This window comes from Antechinus flavipes, chromosome 1 (genome assembly GCF_016432865.1).
Source record: "Antechinus flavipes isolate AdamAnt ecotype Samford, QLD, Australia chromosome 1, AdamAnt_v2, whole genome shotgun sequence".
Taxonomy (NCBI): Eukaryota; Metazoa; Chordata; class Mammalia; order Dasyuromorphia; family Dasyuridae; genus Antechinus; species Antechinus flavipes.
In genome coordinates this window covers 708,077,965-708,097,037 of record NC_067398.1, presented here as the reverse complement: position 1 = coordinate 708,097,037, position 19,073 = coordinate 708,077,965, and the positions used below count along the sequence as shown (strand labels likewise).

General features: G+C 46.1%; 1 protein-coding gene across 1 annotated transcript in view; it reads left to right on the top strand.

Annotated features, from left to right (window-relative positions):
• Positions 1–9,446: 9,446 nt before the first annotated feature.
• SSH1 (slingshot protein phosphatase 1) overlaps positions 9,447–19,073 on the top strand; it is a 94,399-nt gene continuing 84,772 nt past the window's right edge. Inside the window, exon 1 of the mRNA XM_051972975.1 lies at positions 9,447–9,555. Within this exon, the coding sequence (XP_051828935.1) occupies positions 9,487–9,555 (69 nt within the window). The 5' untranslated portion in view covers positions 9,447–9,486. The remainder of the gene's footprint in view (positions 9,556–19,073) is intronic.

Genomic DNA, 19,073 nt, shown 5'->3' with positions numbered 1-19,073 from the left:
GGTTTATTTTGTAATTCTATGTATTTTATTTCATTTATTGAACAACATTTGTCTGCAGACCAGATTGCCAAAGGCAGTGGTTCTCAAAGTCTGTTCCAGATCATCCTGGGAATCTCTGAAATCCTTTCAGAGAGTCTACAAATTCATAATTAGTTTTTATTTTTTAGTGTGATCAATATCTATAATTATAAACCACATAAACAAAAACTCTTTGGATAGATCCTCAATCATTTTTAAGAGGATAAAGATATTGAGAACAAAAGTTTGAAGACCACTGGCCAAAGGGGTCCCTATGAATGGGGGTAGGGAGGAATAAACCTATATACGGTGCCTACTATGTGCTAGGCACCCTACTAAGTATTTTTTACAGAGATTATCTTATTCGATATTCACAACAATCCTAGAAGGCAGGTACTATTATTTCCCTATTTTACAGAAGAGGAAACTGTGGCAAACAGGTTAAGTGATTTGCCGGGATCACACAGCTAGTAAATGTCAGAGGCAACATTTGAACTCAGTTCTTCTTTACAGGTCAGTGATAATATTAAACAGTCATATATAGCTGCCCCCTAGAGGACAGGGATTATTTTATTTTAGTCTCTGTAATCCTAGTCCAGAGCATAGTGTTTGGTACACAGTAGGTATTTAATAAATGTATTGAGTTGAGTTTAATCGAGTTGTTCACATAATCTCGTCAGAGTTGAAAGGGACATTAGAACCCCAGCTGGTCCATCCCATATCCTTAAAGAATCTTCAGTGCTATGTAACCTTACTGTGCTCATCCTATCTTTGTGCTTTGAGATCCCTACAGAGGGATTGACCAATGCTCCCTGAAGACCATCCTCCCTATCTGGATAGCTCTAATTGGTAGGAAAATTTGGGTTATGATCTTGGATTTTTCTTTAATTCCACTCACACTTTTTAGACCTTCCCCTTCCAAGTAGGGCAATCCTTCAAACACCTGAAGGCAATTTTGTGGTCCCACCTGAATCTTCTCAGTTAACAAGCCAGCCAAGCAGTATTTGTTAATCACCTACTGTATGCCAGGTGCTTTGAGAATACTGTCTCATTTGATCTTCACAACCTGGAAGCAAGCACTATTATTATCCTCATTCTTGATTCGCTGGTTGTTGTCCATTCTGGAGGAGGATCAAAATGACATCATTTTGTTAGAGTCGAGTTGTGTGTCGACTGTGACCGATCAGACCCATCTGCTCTCAGAATGCTCTGCCACAGGTAAGCAGAATAATTTTTCTCCCTTGTATTAATAACTACTGGATCAGAACCAAGGGTTTGTCCTTTTCGACTTCCTTGTCCAGAAATCAACCAGACTAGGAGATCTTCCTCAAAGACTATTCCTGCTCATTGTTTACTCAGGTCTGAAAAATTGGGGCTTCTCCCTCTTGTCAGATGGGCGATATGGAAATTGAAAAGTCTTTTTGACCAAGATTGGGTGGTCCAATCATGGACCCCCAAGACCCTCATTGGCATAGAGCCCGGGCCTTCATTATAATATTCATCCTCACATTAATTGTTAACCAATCAGAGCTGGTTGCCATCCTCAGGAACATCTGTCTTTCAAAGTCAAGCCTACAGCCATGGCTTTCTTTGCCATTGAAGAGCGTCACTGAGTTACTTTTATTACTAACGATGGCCTTCTTGATAAAATGCTTAAATTATGCAGAAACAATGTCGCCAGAACTTTTCCCAAGGAAACTAAGGCAAACAGGGTGAAATGACTTGGTTGGGTCACACAGCTAGTAAGTGCCTAAGGCTGGATTTGAACTCATGAAGATGAGTTTTTCTGACTCCAGGTCATCTTCATTCCCCATGGGTAGATCAGAGGATCCCAGATTTGAAGCTTCAAGGAAGCGATCTACCCCAAACTCTTAAATTTATGAAATGAGTTGCAAGGAAATTAGATATCTTGCCTAAGGTTATATAGATAGTTACTATCAGAGATAAGATTTGAATTCAGCTCATCTGACATCAGAACCGAGGTCCTTTTCCCTAGCTCAAGATGATTTTCCCATGAGCCCTTTGAGGCTGGATGGAGTCACGGCAAGAGAATACAGCATGTATTCCCCAAGGGAGCCATCAATAAGATATTCACTAATTACATTTTTAGATGAAGGATTAGACTCTCCAATATTCCTCCCAGCCCTGACATTTCCTGTTCTAAGGCCCTTCCCAGCCCTGACATTCCCTGTTCTAAGGCCCCTCCTAGCTCTGACATTCCCTGTTCTAAGGCCCCTCCTAGCTCTGACATTCCCTGTTCTAAGGTCTTTCCCAGCTCTGACATTCCCTGTTCTGAGGTCTTTCCCAGCTCTGACATTCCCTGTTCTAAGGCCCCTCCTAGCTCTGACATTCCCTGTTCTAAGGTCTTTCCCAGCTCTGACATTCCCTGTTCTGAGGTCTTTCCCAGCTCTGACATTCCCTGTTCTAAGCCCCTCCTAGCTCTGACATTCCCTGTTCTAAGGTCTTTCCCAGCTCTGACATTCCCTGTTCTAAGGCCTTTCCCAGCTCTGACATTCTCTGTTCTAAGGCCTTTCCCAGCTCTGACATTCCCTGTTCTAAGGCCCCTCCTAACTCTGACATTCCCTGTTCTAAGGCCTTTCCCAGCTCTGACATTCCCTGTTCTAAGCCCCTCCTAACTCTGACATTCCCTGTTCTAAGGCCTCTTCAAATTTCTCTGAAACTTTCACTTCTAAGGTTCATCCTCACTCTGAGGCTCTGTGCTCTAAGGCTCCTCCCAGCTTTGTTTCATTGTGTCACGGTGCAGCTGTCCATTCTAGCTAATCCCAGATTAGTCCCCTTCCTCCCCCTGAGCTCTGTTCTCCTTTCTCTAGGCCAGAATGAGGAACAATATTTTCACTTGGCTGAGTGAGGAAGAAGAGTTCAGTGAACCCACTTAGACACATTCAGGCAAGAGAAGCAGACCAGTGGGGGGGGGGGGGGGGGGAGGGGGAGGGAAGAAGGGGAGAGAGAGGAAGAGAAAGGAGAATGAGAGCGGGGGGGAGGAGGGAGACAGAGACGGAGAGACCAAGACACAGGGAAGAAGAGAGAAAGGGAGAGAGACAGAGACAGAGAGACAAAGACCGCAGCAGAGAGACAGAGAGACCAAGAGACAGAGAGGAAGAGAGAGGGAGACAGACAGACAGACAGAGAGAAAGATGAGACAGATACAGAGAGAGACAGAGACAGAGAAGATACAGAGAGAGACGGAGAGGAGGGGAGCTGTTGCTGACACTGACTCCACAGCAGAGGGCCCAGGCTGCCCGGCCACCGCAGTGCCCATCAGATTCCTTCCTGGAGAATTCCTTGGCAGGGCCTCCAGGCCTGATCTCCTGCCAGAACCGGGCCAGCGGCTGAGATCCAAACAGCCGACGCTTTGTCCTCGCAGAAACCTGTTCCCCGCACGTGTGGCCTGTTCTGGGAGCCCACTCGTGGCAAGGATTGGAAAGAGGAGCCCGGGAGGCAGAAGGGTCTCACCGGGGCCAGTCCCTACGGCTGGGCCTAGACTGCATGTCATTACTATAATAATAGTCATGTTGTTCCTTGTCTTTCAGTCACGTCTGACCCTTTGGGGGCTTTTCTTGGTGGAGATACTGGAGGAGTTTGCCGTTTCCTTTTCCAGCTCATCCTATGGATGAGGAAACTGAAGCAAACAGGGTGAAGTGACTCACCCAGGGTCACACAGCTAGTAATTTGTTTGTGATCAAATTTGAACTCAGGTCTTCCCGATTCCAAGCCTGGCACTCTCTCCATGGTACCACTTCACTGCTCAATAATAACCAGGGCTGACATTTTAATTTTGTCATTTTTTAATTGATATCTTTTGTTTTTACATTACTTCTGTTTCTAAATATTTCTTCTCTCCCTACCCTGTAAGCCCATCTTGTTAAGTTAGGAACTTAAGTATCTTATAAGCTTTTATAAACTAGATAGAAATACTATCTTTCAAACCAAAACCTTGGTTCATTTATTTTATAAGTTTTGAAAAAAAAATGAAAAACATTTAATACTGATATAGTATCCAAACTCAAATTTTATCAAATTTTTATTTGTTTGTATAGCACAAAGATTAAAAAACAAAAAGAGAGGGGAAAAAAAAAGTCTTTCACAAAATCAATCAATATATCCATTGGATCTGACAACATATGTAGTATTTCACATCTGTAGGCCCCCACCTCAGCAAAGAAGGGATTGAGATGCATTTTCTCAGCTCTGCTTGGGGATCAAACCTGGTCATTTAAATTCCACAAATGGCTCCCAATTCTATAAAGTTTGGCCTGTTGCACTGGCCAAATCCAGGAGCTCTCCGCCTGCCTTCGTTCAGCCCGTGAGCTAAGGATGGTTGTTACTTTTAAATTAAGTAGTTTGGGATAGACCAAAATGAAAGTCTCTCTGGAAGGCAGGAGTGGGAGTAGGACAGGCCGGAGACATCTATTTTACCTCCCTTTGAGCCACCAAGGACAGAGTCCTTGCGACCTGTGGAGCTCAGGACAAATGATGAGAGCCTGGCAGATTAAAGGGAAAATAATCAAAGGTGTGGAGTCTGGGAGTCTGGGAGTCTGGGAGGCAAGGAGGCTGGGAGGCCTCCAGCTAAAGGTATCTTTTGAGCCATGTTTTAAAGAAGCCTGGAAGTAAGCTGCTTGAGGGAAGGAGTTTCCTTCCTAACTTTAGGACCTGACACATTGATTATTATTCTGTCATTTGGATGGTGTCCCATTCTTCATGACCCCATTTGGGATTTTCTGGGCAAAGATACTGGAGTGGCTCGCTATTTCTTTCTCCAACTCATTTTACAGATGGGGAAACTGAGGCAAACAGGGTAAAGTCTTGCCCAAGGTCACATAGCTAATTAATATCTGAGGCCATATTTGAACTCATGGAGATGAATCTTGTTGTTTCCAGGCCCCTGAATTATATCTACTGGATCCTCTAGCCCATAGCAGAGGCCTAAATGCAGCTAGGTGTACCAGGGGATGGAAAACTGGATGTGGAGTTAGAAAATCCCGAGTTCACATTGGACTTCAGATATTTAATGGCTGTGTGACCCTGGGTAAATCATTTCTCTGCCTCAGTTTCCCTTTCTATAAAATAGGTATAATAATAACATCTCTTTCTCCCACTTGTTATGAGGAACAAAGGAGATATTAATTGTAAAGTCCTCACCACAGTGCCTGGCACATAAGAAGCACTTTATAAACGTTTCCTATAATTATTATTAATACATGAGATTATAATTGTAAAGTACTTAAGACAGTACCTATGTAGCACATAGTAGGAGCTATATAAATGTGAGCTTTTATTATTATTATTATTCAATGAGATAATTATAAAGCACTTTGCACAGTGCCCAGCACACTATAAATGCTATATAAATAACTATTCTTGTTATTGTTCAAAGAGATAATTACAAAGCACTTGGTACAGCATGGGGACATGGTGAGTGTTATATAAATAAAAGTTAGCTATTGTTATTAAATGAGATAATTGTAAAGTTCTGAGTATAGTACCTACATAGCACATAGTAGGTGTTCTATAAATGTGAGCTTTTATTATTGTTGTTCAACGAGATAATCACAAAGCACTTAGTATATCATGTAGCCCGTCGTGTTATATGAATAAATGTTGGCTATTATTATTATTAAATGAAATTATCATTGTAAAATATCTAACACCATAATCAGCACATAGTAAGTATTATAGAAATGTGATCTTTTTAAAGCATTCAATGAGATAATTATAAAACACTTAGCACAATGCCTGGCACATAGTAGGTACAATATGAGTGTGAGCTATCATTACTATCGTCAGTGAATGAAGGGCAATTGGAAGAAGTGGACCACACCGAGACAAACACTGGGGTCTCCCTTTGCCTTTCTCCTCTTCCTCCCTGTGTGACCTTACACCAATCCCTTTTCCTCTCCCCATCTGTAATGGGAAAAGTTGTACCTAATTCACAGTTATTGTGATTCTTTTATGAGATCACCTGTTAAGCGTTTTGCAAATCTCCAAAGCTAATATAATTTTAATTATATTATTTCTTTTAATTACATTTTAATGAAGCGATTATCATGTGTAAGTACTGGGCCAGGCACCTGAGAGTCAAAGATAAAACCAAACTGCTTCCTGAACTTAGTCATCAGACATTCATTTATTAAATGCCTGCTCAATGTTCGGGCCCAGTGCTAAACAGTGGGAATACAAATACAAATAAAAACTCCCCTCAAGGAGTTTCCATTCTTTTTTTTCCCCCTGCTATGGGAAAAGGAACTTTATTTAAAAATAATTTGGGAACATACATGGATGCATGGAAAGAGTTGGTTATCTATGGGAATGAAAAAATAATTAATAAATAACATTAGTATCACAGACCTCTAAACATGAACGATGCATTGGCAAAGTGGACTTGACCAAAAATGAGTCCTAAAGCTCTGTGAATTATTCGAGGAACTTTCATTCTAATGAGGGAAGAGCAATGGTTAATAGTGAGAAGGTGCCATGGAGAAGATGGGAGAATGGGGAAGTCCAAAAATAGACGGAGGAATGAAAGTTGTGAATTTGCCGGGCCAGGCCCTAGGCTCTCCCTAAAATGGAGTCTCCAGGAACTGACCAATCAGAGGAAGAGGCTGAGGAATCTTCCATCTTGAAATGGCTGCTGGGGAATAGAAAGACAGATCAGTACTTCCATGGCTGTGGACTTCTATCCATGGGGGGATTATTCCCAAGGGGGATCGTGGGATCTCAGAGATTTCTGATCTCAGAGATTTCTGAGATTGTCTAACCCAAGGTGTTCCCAATCAGGAAGCTCCACTGACATTTCTGATGAGTGATCATCCTCCTTCCTCTGCTGAAAGAACTCCATTGAGGGGAAGGAAACTCACTACCTCCTAAGGCATCCCAGAACACGAGCCATTCCCGCTTTCTAATCCTATTCTCCTCTTGTCTGGTACTCCCTTAAATCTGCCCCTTAAATCTGCTCCCATCCCTGCTCTAACTCTCAATTACATGATGGCCAGGGATGCACATGAGACAGACTTCCTCCCTCTCATGAAGGATCTTTGGCCTCCTTTTCACTCATATGCTCCTTGATGACATCACCCTTTTGTGTGCTATTGGCCACCAAGGACTATTTACTTACACATTGGGTTCCCATTAGCCTTTGGAGTGATGGCTAATTCTATTTCCCACCTGTCCCCGGAGCTGGCCCTACCCTTTCTGGGAAGCTTTCCTCAGTAGACGTTCCTTAAGTCTTATTTAGACTAACATTAGATCATCAGAGCTGAATTGATCCGAATTGAATCAAATTGAATCTATGGTCTCATCTAGGTGGGTTTTCCTTCCACTGGCACACATTGTAAATCTATTCTTGCCTTCCTTTCCTGCTCAGTTCTCATCTATGGTCTTTCTGGGGCTAGGGCTGGGCCAGGAACAGCTGTAGGAACAGGGGATGGCAGGGCTAGAAGAGCCTTAGAACAAGGTTTGGCAGGGTTAGAAGAGCCTTAGAACAGGGGATGGCAGGGCTAGAAGAGCCTTAGAACAGGGGATGGCAGGTTTAGAAGAATCTTAGAACAGGGGATGTCAGGACCAGGAGGGCCTTGGAACAGGGGATGTCAAAGCCGGAGGGGCCTAAAAAAACCAGAGTTGAACAGAAAATGCCATCTGCATCTAGAAAAAGATCTGAGGAGACTGAACACAACACATCCTACGTTCACTTCTTTTTTCTGTTTCTCTCTCCTGTAATTTTTGCCTCTTGCTCTGATTTTTCTCCCCCAACATGATTCATAAAGCAATGTGTATTTAAAATAAATAAACAGTGCAATGAAAAAGAAAAAGAAAAAATGAGATGACAGAGTTGGAAGGGGTCTTAAAACAAGGGATGTCAGAGCTGGGCAGGAACCTTAGGACAGGGGATGTCAGAAATGGGAGGAACCTTAGATCAGGGATTTTAAGGCTGGGAAGGGTCTTATGATAGAGATTTGGGGGCTTGAAAAGATTCCTCTTTCACAGATTTAGAGCTAATCAAAGGAAGAATCATCCCATAAAATTCATTTTTGTTGTTGTTAGTGTTCAATCACGTCCAACTCTTCTTGACCCCATTTGGGATTTTCTTGGCAGAGATACTGAAATGGCTTGTCATTTCCTCCTTCCAACTCATTTTAAGATGAGGAAACTGAGGCAGACAGTGAAATGATTTGTCCAGAGAAGCACAACTAGGGAGTATATGAAGCCAGATTTGAACCCCAGGCTGAAGGGGTGAGGGTGGGGGTGGAAGGGAGTGGGGCTCTATCCACATTGTCACCTAACGGCCCAGTGAAGTTCAAACCCCTTATTTACCCAGAGGCCCAGAGAGGGTGAGTCGTCCATAATGAACCGGGAATGTTAAATAGAAATCTTCTGTTCCAGGCATCCCCTTCTCCCATCCCCCATCCCAACATTGTACTTTCAGCACCCATCATAGGGCCTGGCACGCAGAAGGTGCTTAATAAATACTAGTTGACTGATTGCCCAGACGAGGAAAACTTGGACTAGAGAAGAAAATTGATTTGTTGACTGAAAGAGCCAAGACTAAAATGGCCGTTCCCTTGCTAATTTTACCCAGCATCTCGAAGTTTGGGGCAATCGTACGGCACCCCTATCCCCTCCCCCTCCCCCCCCCAGCACCTTCCTGGCAGACAGTTCCTTTCAAGAAAAGGCAGAAACCATCTTTTTGTCTGTCGTGTCCTCTGTTTGTAGCCTAGCGCCTGGCACACAGTAGGCACTTATTAAGTGCTTGTTGACTATTTGATGGTGGTGGAGGGTCAGTCAACAAACATTTATGAAGTGCCTACTGTGTGCCAGGACCTGCTCCAAAGAAAGGTGGAAATCTACTTTTTAGACTAAGCTGATTCCCCCCCTCCCGGCGGTTTCCCCCTGGGAATCTCTAGATAGCACCGGGGAGGGAGGGAGGGAGGGAGGGGCCGAGCAGGAAGGGAGGGGGAAGGGCGTGGGGCGTGGGCGGGGGAGTTTGTGCGGGGATGTCTGTCTGTTTGGGTGCGCGTCTGGGTCATGGGGAGCTGGCTGAGCCGGGGCCCGGCGCGAGGATGCGCAGATGTAGGCGGAGAGGCGGCCGGGCAGCCAGAGCTCCCGCCCCGGTCCTGACTGGGGACTAGGAGCACGGGAACTGCGGCCGATCGCACCGCCCCCTTCCCGGGGCCCTCCCGCCGGCCCTGGGCACTCGCCGTGCTAGGCCGCCTGCCCGCCCCCGGGCCGGAGGAAGAGGAAGAGCGAGAGCGGCGGCGGCGGGAGGAGGGAGCAGGAGAGGCGGAGAGGGCGAGCCGGCGCCCGCAGCCCCCCGCCGCCCGCGGCGCGATGGAGGCCCCGGAGCAGCCCCGGCGGCCGCAGCAGCAGCAGCGGAGGCCACGGCGGCGGCGGCAGCGGCAGCAGCGGCGGCGGCAGCTCTAGCCCGGCGGCCCCCCGCCGCGTGCGCCCGTGGCCATGGCCTTGGTGACCCTGCAGCGCTCGCCCACGCCCAGCGCCGCCTCCTCGTCCGCCAGCACCAGCGAGGTGAGTGAGGGGCCGAGTACCGAGCCCCAGGACGAGCTCCCGGCTCGGCGGCGTCCGCCGGGCCCCGGCCCCTGCCCGGCCGCTCCCTGGCTCTCCGGGGCCCTGCCGTCCACCCTCCGGAACCCCCGGAGGACTCTGGGTCGGATCTCAGTCTCCCCGGGGCTCTGACCCAGGCTGGGCGTCTGTATCCCTGCGGCTCTCCCTGGTTTCTATGTATCTCCTTGGAGCTCTCCTCGAGTCCCTCCGAGTGCCTGCTGCCTGCGGGGTCCCGGCTGTGTCTGGCTGTCCCCGCTTCTACGTGTCCCTGGATCTCTTTCTAAGTGTGCGCCTGGGCCCGCGGGCTTCCTTGCAAATATGTGCATGTGCGCGGTGCGGGGTCTTCCTGCAGCTTCCTCTGGGGCTTCCTGCAGCCTCCTCTCGGGCTTCCTGCAGCCTCGTCTCGCTCTGGCTCGGCTCTCATTGTGTGTGTGTTTGCTTCCCTCCGGGTCTTTCTCCTGGTCTCTCGGGGTCATTTCCTGAATCTCTGTTTGCCTGAATGCCTCTGAATGTCTCCTAGTCCGGCCTTTCTGGATCGGGTCTGTGTAGAGTGTGCGTCTGGGGCCCTCACTTCCCTGCTGGATCTCTTAAAAGTCTCTATTTCTGGATCTCTTTCTGCCTTTTTCTCCCTGGGATCTCTGGGTGTCTCTGGGTCACTCTAGATTTCTTTTTGAATCTCTCTGATTGCCCTGTGTTTTTCTAGATTACTCTGGGTCTCCCTTCAAGTCTGTAGATGGGTTTCTCCTGCTCTCTGTGTCTGAGCTCTCTGGTTGTGTTTGTGTGACTGGGTCATTCTGGGTAATTGACTTTTGAATCTCTACCTGTGTTTCCATATATACGAGAGTCTCCAGGTCTCTCTGCCTTTGTGTGTGTGTGAGATAGAGAGACAGAGACAGACAGAGAGAGATGAATCTGGCTGTCTTTCTTTGCCCCTTCTTTCTTGCTTGCAGTGGCCAGGAAAGAGCCCGGGGCTCCTTATCATCTCCCCCAAGTCTCCACTCTCCCCCGGCCCAGGCTGCCCTCAGCAGAGGGCTCCGCCTAGAGACCTTCCCGGTCTGGGGAAGAGTATAAGGAACCTACCGGCCCCAGGAGGTCGGGGAGCCTAATAGAAAACCTTGCTAGGCTAGGAAATTGCTTAGTAACTTCTGGAGGCCTCCTGCTTGGGGGAGACTAGAAGGAGACAGAAGGGAAATGTTGCCTCAGGTTGTGGTGAATGTGCATTTGAATGGCCTACCTCAGTCTCCTGGCTTCCAGCTCTGCTTTCTTGGGCTGTAGCCCAAATTTCTTGGGTTCAAATCCAAACTCAAATAACCTCTGAGATTCATTTCCTCATCTCTAAAATGGGCACAATAATCACCCTGCTGCTTGGAATTGCTGTGAGACTGGACCTGGGAGTTCGCAAGAAACTCCCAAATAAGGAAAGTCCCTCTACCTGTGCTTATTCCTTCCCCTCCACAGAGTCATTTGGTAGTTTTGAGCCCAGGCTCACACTGTCAGTCTGGGTCAGAGTTGATATCTAAACCCAGCTCCTCCAGGTCGGTGTGACAGGATGTGTGTAAAGCCCTTGTAAATGTCAACTAATTATAATTAATTATGGTTATTCTCTGTCAGAAGAGCCTAGGGCTCAACCCTGGGACCTCTAAAGGAAGTGATAGGGAGGAGGAGTGGGTGGAGCCTGTACATCAAGTCAAGGACATGAGTTCAAATCCCAGCTTTACCTCCTAAGTACCCGTATAATTCTGGGCAAGTCACTTAAGCTGTTAGGACCTCACTTTTCTCAACTGTCAGAACTCCAGACCTTGTCCTTTCCGCCCAGGGAGCAGAGCCTTGATCGCCGTTGCCACGGACATGGAGTGACTGCGTCCCTCCTCCCTCCCCCTTTTGTCCACTCATTTAATAAAGTCCTCTCCCTGAAAAAACAAAACTGCAGATCTTGAGTCGTAGGAGAAGGACCAGCTTTAGCAGCACCTCCAGCAGGTTCTTTGAGGCTGGGAGGGGGACCTCCCCTGTGACCAGGTCTCTGGGCCCGTCGTGGTTAAAGTTATTGTTGGCAGTACCAACAGCGGGCCCCGTAAAGAAGGTATAATTTGCTTACTTTCCTACTGTTTGGATCAGAATTCTGATGAAACAACAGGCCTCAGAGAAGATGGGCTGCCTCTGGCTACTAGAGAGAGGATGGGGACCCCCGACTCCTGGAAAGAAAATGGGACCTGGAGAGAAAATGGGCACCCCAGCTCCAGAGACTATGGGGGATCTCCAGCTCTCAGAGAGAGGATGGGGATCCCCGACTCCTAGAGAGAATATGGGAGATTTCCAGCTCTCAGAAAGAAGATGGGGGACCCTCGGCTCCTAGAGAGAGGATGGGGACCCCAGACTCAAGTGAAAGATGACTGTTATTAAATGGAGTGAATGCCCTCAGCTCTAGGCTATTTATCAGAATCTCTTCTGGGGCGATCCCTGGGGGTAGACTGTCATCTCCTGGAAGGGAGAAGATGGGGCTTTATCCAGTCTTTGCACGTCGTCCCTTCCCTCAAGAGCCATTAACTTCCCCTGAGTGTTTGTAGAATGATTAAAGGCACCAAAGCAGGTGCTGTTTGAGGAAAGGAAAGGGGATACTTGATCCCTTCTTTGGTCAAGAGGATGTTGTTCTGAGCACACGAGGGGAAGGAGAGCTGGCCGCGGGCGCCGGGCACTGGGCTTCGGGCTTCTCCTGCAGTGAACTCGTGCGGCCCACGGGAGGCCTTTGGGAATCGCCTTCTGAGGCGGGCAAGGTCAGACCACCGCTCCTCAAGGCTCTGACAGTCCCTGTTCTAAGCCCCTCCAGCTCAGACCACGAACGATCCCGGCATTTCACCCTGAACAAGGTCCTGCCGTGATCTCTTGGTGTTTTCCCCCAGGGACCTCAAAGGGCCCTAACCACTGACACAAATCACCATCTCCTCACAAAGCTGACTTCATGCTGCTCTGAAATGCAGCTGCTTTCTGGGGTGAGACAGAGCAGACTCAGGCCTCAGAGCCTTCTTGGCAGCATCTCCAACTCTCTCCCTCTCCTTTCTTCCCCCTCTGTCTCTCTTTCTCTCTGTCTAACCCCCTCTTTATTTCTCTATCTCTCTTTCTTTTTCTCTGTCTCTCTATCTCTTTCTCTTTGTCTCTGTCTCTCTTTTATATAGATGTCTTTGTGTGTATATGTGTCTGTCTCTCTCTATCTCTCTCCCTCTTTCCCCATTTCTCTTTCTGTCTCTCTATTCTTTTTGTCTCCCTATTCCTTCTCTCTCTCTCTCTCTCTCTCTTTCTCACACACACACACACACCTTCCTTCTCTCCCTCTTTCTGTCTTCCTCTCTCTCTGTTTCTCTCTCCTTTCTCCCTCTTTCTTTGTCTCTCCCCCCTTCTTTCTCCCTCTCTTTCTCTCTCTCCCCCTCCTTCCCTCCCTGTTGCCTTTTCCCCTCTCTCTGTCTCTCTCCCTCTTTCTCCTTTCCCCTCCCTCCCCTCTCCCCTTTACTTCTCTCTCCTTCCTTCTTCTGTCTCTGTCTCTCTGTCTCTCTGTCTCTGTCTCTCTCTCTCTCTCTCTCTCTCTCTCTCTCAGTTGTGAGTAAATGGGTGACATCAGCAGCTCAGGGCATGGAGGACAGAGACAAGGCCTGGGTGCTGTCCTCTGCCTAGGGCTGGATTTGAGACAGCACCAAGTGATTGGACAGAAGCTGAACAACTCCAGAAGAACTGGGGTCATCTCTTTCCCAGGGGGCCGGAATAGGAGCTGATCTGCTCTTGGTTGAGGGTGTTTTCCCACTGGAGGTACCTTACATTGAGGAAAGCATTCAAGAGCATTTAAAGTACCTACTATGTGACAGGCACTGGGCTAAGTACTGGGGATAGAAGAAAAAAGGTAAAGTAGAGATCTGGGCAATAACAGAGACCAGGGTGGAGGGGGCAAGTTTGAACTGAGCTCAATTCTTAATGAGAATTTCTACAATTAGACACAGACACTTATTATAGTAAGTTATTCATTGGAATCACACAATTGTAAGGGAAATTTATTCCATGACAAGGAACCTTAGAAAGGACCCAGTCCAACTCCCTTATTTTACAGTGGGGGAGACTGAGGCTCACAGGGTTGGGGGTTAAGTCACTTAAGGCCTCATAGACCAGACATAATGGATTCAGAATTCTAACCCAGTCCCTTGACTTCAAATCCAGTGGTCTTTCCTCCTGTACCATATCTATATCTTACAGAGGAATAAACTGAGGCTCAAAATGAGATCAGTTCAATTCAGTTTATTAAGCGCCTGCTATGTGTCAAGCCCTGTGCTAATCAGAGAATCCTGTTTTAGAGCCAAAAAGAGTTTGGACCAGGCCTGCCCAACCCTATCATTTCTCCGAGGCCCACAGAGGCTAAAGGATTTTCCCAGCGTCCCGCAGGTCAACAAACGGCAGGGTTTTCGTGTTCCCGAGTCTACCTCTCTGTCGGACAAGGTTTCCCCATTTCTCCGGGTGTGGCAGGCCGGGCAGTAGGCGCCAAGCCTGGGCCGGGTCTCCCAGCTCTCTCCCTTGGAAAGAAGTCCGCAGCTGGCTCCCCGGCCGGGTGTCCTGTTCCTCTGTCACAGCGGTGCCCGTGGCCAGCTGCCCTCTCGGCTCAGCCTCCCATCTCTCCCAGCCATCGCTGCTTTCCAGGTTTCTCTTTCCCCTCTCAATGGGCAGCTCTGTGTGACGGATGGGATCTGCCAAGCCCCAGCGGGCTGAGCCGTTGGGGATTTTTTTTCTTTCCGGTTTTCTATGTACAAGGGGAAAAATGAAGAAAAATAACTTCAGGCTCCAAGAAGCAATAACTCCTGACCTTTCCGAAGTCCTTTAAGGCATATTAAATATTCCTGCTCTGGTTTTATATAAATAAACCAACCAGCTACAATATTTCATAGTTCACATCTTGGTGATTTTCAAGGCAATTTTAAAAGTTGTTTATTTTTTTTGGGGGGGTGGGTGTTGGATGGAAAAAAAAGCCTTAGGTTTGGAGTCAAAGGACTAGAATTTCAATCTGTTCTTATCAAGATTCAAACCACTTGCTTGGTGAGTCTCTTCTCCCTCTCTGCCTCAGTTTCCTCATCTGTAAAATGACAGGATTGGTTTTGAGAGCTCTCTAAGGTTTCCTTCCAGTTCTAGATCCATGTGCTTGCCTTCTTATGACTCGAATTTATGGCTCAGCCCTACTTTTTACCACACGTGTGATCATGAGCAAGTCAGTCCCCTTGTGCTTCGGTTTCTTCATGTGGAAAATCAGAAAGGGCTAATCTTTGGGCTACCTCAGACTGGACTGTGGGGACCGAAGGGCTTTGTGAATTTAAATGCACCGAGGAAGGGGACTTGCCCTTCTTTCTGACATTTCTCCCCGGTTCTCTGGCCTGTAGCTGTTTGTACTTTGTCTTCCCCATTAGTGGGTGAGCTCCCTGAAGGCAGGAAGTAGCTTTCGCCATCCCCTGGATACACCCAGCATTAGCACAGGGCCTGTTACATAAGTCACTTAATAAATGCTTGTTTTGATAAATTGATTGTTATTGCCCTCAGATGGTAATAATGATAACCAGCATTCCTGTTGTTTTTAAGGTTGGCAAAGTATTTTTAGATGTACTCTCTCCTTTCAGGCAGCCTGGCTCTAGAACCCTCATTGTGTCCCTCTTAAAGACCAGGATAGGAAAGGAGAGCATCTTTTTCCTTTAATTTTTTTTCTGGTTTCATTTTTATATCATCTTTCTAAATATATCGCCTCACCTGCCCTCTTCAGAGAGCCGTTTGCTTATGACGAGGAGTACAAAGGGAAGAGAAAGAGAAGAGGAGGGGGAAGGGAGAAAAAGAGGGAGAGAAGAGAAAGAAAGGGGGGGAGTGAGGAGAATGAAGGAGAAAACAGGGACAAAGGGAGAGAAGAAGGAGGGAGGGAAATGGAGACAGAAGAGGGAGAAACAGCCAGAGAGAGACAGAGAGAACAAAGACAGATAGGGATGGGGGTGGGGAAAGGAGAGAAAGACAGAGAGGGGAGAGAGAGACAGAGAACAAAGACAGGCAGGGATGGGGGGAGGAAAAGAAAGACACAGAGACAGATAAACAGACAGACTGCACTTAAGAACTCCAGCACACAATTCTGCCAAACTAGGAAATGGACCGACTCAGTCTGACAGTATATGCATCTATCCCATCTCTGGGTGGTTGTGTTTTCAAGTGAAGGAACTTTGGACTTGCAATCCACAAGCCCTGGATTCAAGTTCCAGCTTCACCGCTCTTTAGCTGTTACTCTGCCCAAGTGACTTTCCTTCTTGCCTCAGTGTGCTCAACTGTAAAATGGGGTTGATTGTATCTTTTCTGTGTTATTGAATGGATCGCTGTGAGGATCAAAAGAGATAGTTGTAGAAGTCATAAACCTTTTAACCTTATGGAAAGGACCTTAGAACCTGTTATGGGAAATGCCTGGTTTGGAATCTGGAATTCTGGGTTCCCCTCTTGGTTCTGCACCTGAATGCCTGTAGGACATTGACCAAACCCAGCACTTAACACAGTATGCAGTAATTGCTTAATAAATGTTTGTTGACTGACTTAATTTACTCCTGCAAACTGATCCAGCTAGACTGGATAATCTCAGGTGCCTCTTGTAGCTCTTCATTCTTTCATCATACAGTGCTGTGGTCAGAAAGACATGGAGCCCAACTCCCTCAGTTTACAGAGGAGAGAACAATAGCCTGAGGAGCAAAGTCTCTTGAAAGTACTTTGTAAGGCATAGGGGAGTCTTAGGGAGCCCGCTCTAGAGCTTGGCAGGACCTTTTTAGGTCAAGAGTGAGGAGGGACTTGTTCAAAGTTTAAAAAGAAGCTACTGGGCTTGCCCAGAATCCCACAATCAGAAAATGCTCGAGGCAGAATTTGAAGGGTCTCACTGACTCCAGCTCCACTACATCATGTGACTCGCTAGTGGTTAGACATTACAAAGAGGCCAGTTTCAACTTGTTGTGGGCAAAATCTTCTCAACCAGAGCTGTCTCAAAGGGTCATGGATTGCCTCAAGAGATGGTAGACAAGTCCTCATCGGAGATCTGCGGGGAGAGGCTGAATGACCATTTGTTAGAGATGTTGTACAGAAGGTTTAGAGTCAAATATGTGTAAACTGGGCTGGTTCCCTATTCTGAGATTTTGTGAAAGAAGATTCATTTCTTTTTTGATTCCAGGAGTAACTAACTGATCATCACCTTTTATCATTTTTTTTTCCATTTTTTCTTAAATAATAGCTTTTTTATTTTTAAAATATGTGCAGATAGTTTTCAGTATCCTGCACATTTTTGTGTTCCAAATTTTTCTTCCTCCCTTCCCCATTCCCCTAGATAGTAAGTGATCAATATATATCAGACATGTGCGATTTTTCTATACATATTTCCACAATGATCACGCTGCACAAGAAAAATCAGATCAAAAGGGGGAAAAAAATGAGAAAGGAAAAAAAGCAAGCAAATGATAACAAAAATGGTAAAAATGAATTTCACATTCAGTCTCTGGATGCAGAGGGCTCTCCTCATCACAAGCTCATTAGAACTGCCCTGAATCACCTCATCGTTGAAAAGAGCCACATCCATCAGAGTTGATCATCACATAATCTTGTTGCCGTATACAGTGTTCTCTTGGTTTTACTCACTTCACATAGGATCAATCTCTCCAGGCCTTTCTGAAATCATCCTGCTGCAATAATAATAATATACCATAATGTATTCACCCGTTCTCCAACTGATGGGCATCCACTCAATTTCCAGTTCCTTGCCACTAAAAAAAAGTGTTGCTATGAACATTTTTATACATGTGGGTCCTTTTCCCTTTTTTATCGATAAAGCCGTGATAGTGAAGCTTCTGTTCATGTATCAGTCAAATCAATGAGCAAGCATTTTTTTTAAAAATTATTTAGAACATAAATACAAAATTGAAAAGGAAACATTGCCATGTGCATAACAAAATATAAGAGGTTTCAAAATATAAAGTATTAAATTTCCATTTCAAGAAAGCCTATATGATAAAAACAAGCATGTATTAAGCAGCTCTTATGCCATAGCCCCATGGTAGGTGCTGGTGACCCAAAGGCATGAATAAGTCAGTCTTACTCCTTGTGAAAGCTCACTGCTGGCCTCAATTTCTATAGAATGAGGAAGTTGGATGAACTGGCCCCCTAAGGTCCTAAAACCAGGCTCCTAAGACCCCTCTTTGGCTTACAAAGCGTTTTGAAGACACTTTGCTCTTCGGGTTTTTGTTCTCTCCTCTGTAAATTGAGGGAATTGGATTCCACATCTTTCTGACTAGAGCATTTATTCCGTAAGTATAATAACAGCACCGACGTCAAAAGTGAGGTTAAAATGAGGTCACATTTGTAAAGCGCTTTGTAAACCTTAAACACTATATGAATACTAGTTATTATTCCTATTACTGTCTTCTGGACTTAATAACAAGTCTATTCTCTCTTATGTGAGATAACCTTTCAAATATTTACAGAAAAGCGGCAACTGGGTTAGATTAGATAGCATCGATTTGTAATGGACCCAGTTGGGAAAGTTTATAACTTCCTTCAGGTCCATTGTCTTTCCACGAAAAGGAAGCAGATGGTGGGATTTATTTAGTCAATAAGCATTAAATGTCTACTGTGTAACAGGCCCTGTGCTACATGCTGGGAACACAAAGAAAAGTAAGACAGTCCCTGTCTCCAAGACGTTCACAATCTAATGGCAAAGACAGTGTGTAGGCAGTTATGTACAAACAAGCTGTCAAGAGGATATATTGGGGATAATCCACAGAAGGAAGGCGTTAAGATTAAGAGGGGTCCGGAAAGACTTCCTGTAGAAGTTAGGAATTTACCTGGGACTAGAAGTCAAGATGTGGATAAGGAGGGAGAGAATTCCAGGCACAGGAGAGAGTAAAAACAATCCCACTCTGGACATGGAATATCTGGTAGAAGAAACAGTTAGGAGGCCAGTGTTACTGTATCAAAGAGTAGGGTGTAAGAAGATTGGAAAGGTGGGGGAGGGTTGGGTTTTTTAAGGCTTTGAATGTCAAATGACATTTTGTATTTGCTCCTGGAGGTGATAGGGAAGACACTGGAGTTTATTGAATAGGAGGTGACAGGATTAGTCCTGGCTTTAAGAAAATCCCTTTTGTGGCTGAAAAGAGGAGAGATTGGGGTGGAGAGAGAGACTTGAGGTAAATAGCGATTGCAACAAGCCAGGTATGAGATGATGAGAGCCTGTACCAAAGTAATAGCAGTACCAGAAGTGAGAAGGGAGCATGTTTGAGTGAAATGAAATCCACCAGGTGAAATGCACAAGAGATGCTGTAGAGAAATGGACAAGAGATGATCCAATGGTGAAATCAACCAGAGATGGTGTAAAGGTGAAAAGGACAAGAGATGCTGCATAGATGAGATTGATTAGAGATGCTACAAAGGTGAAATGGACAAGAGATGATTCAGTGGTGAAA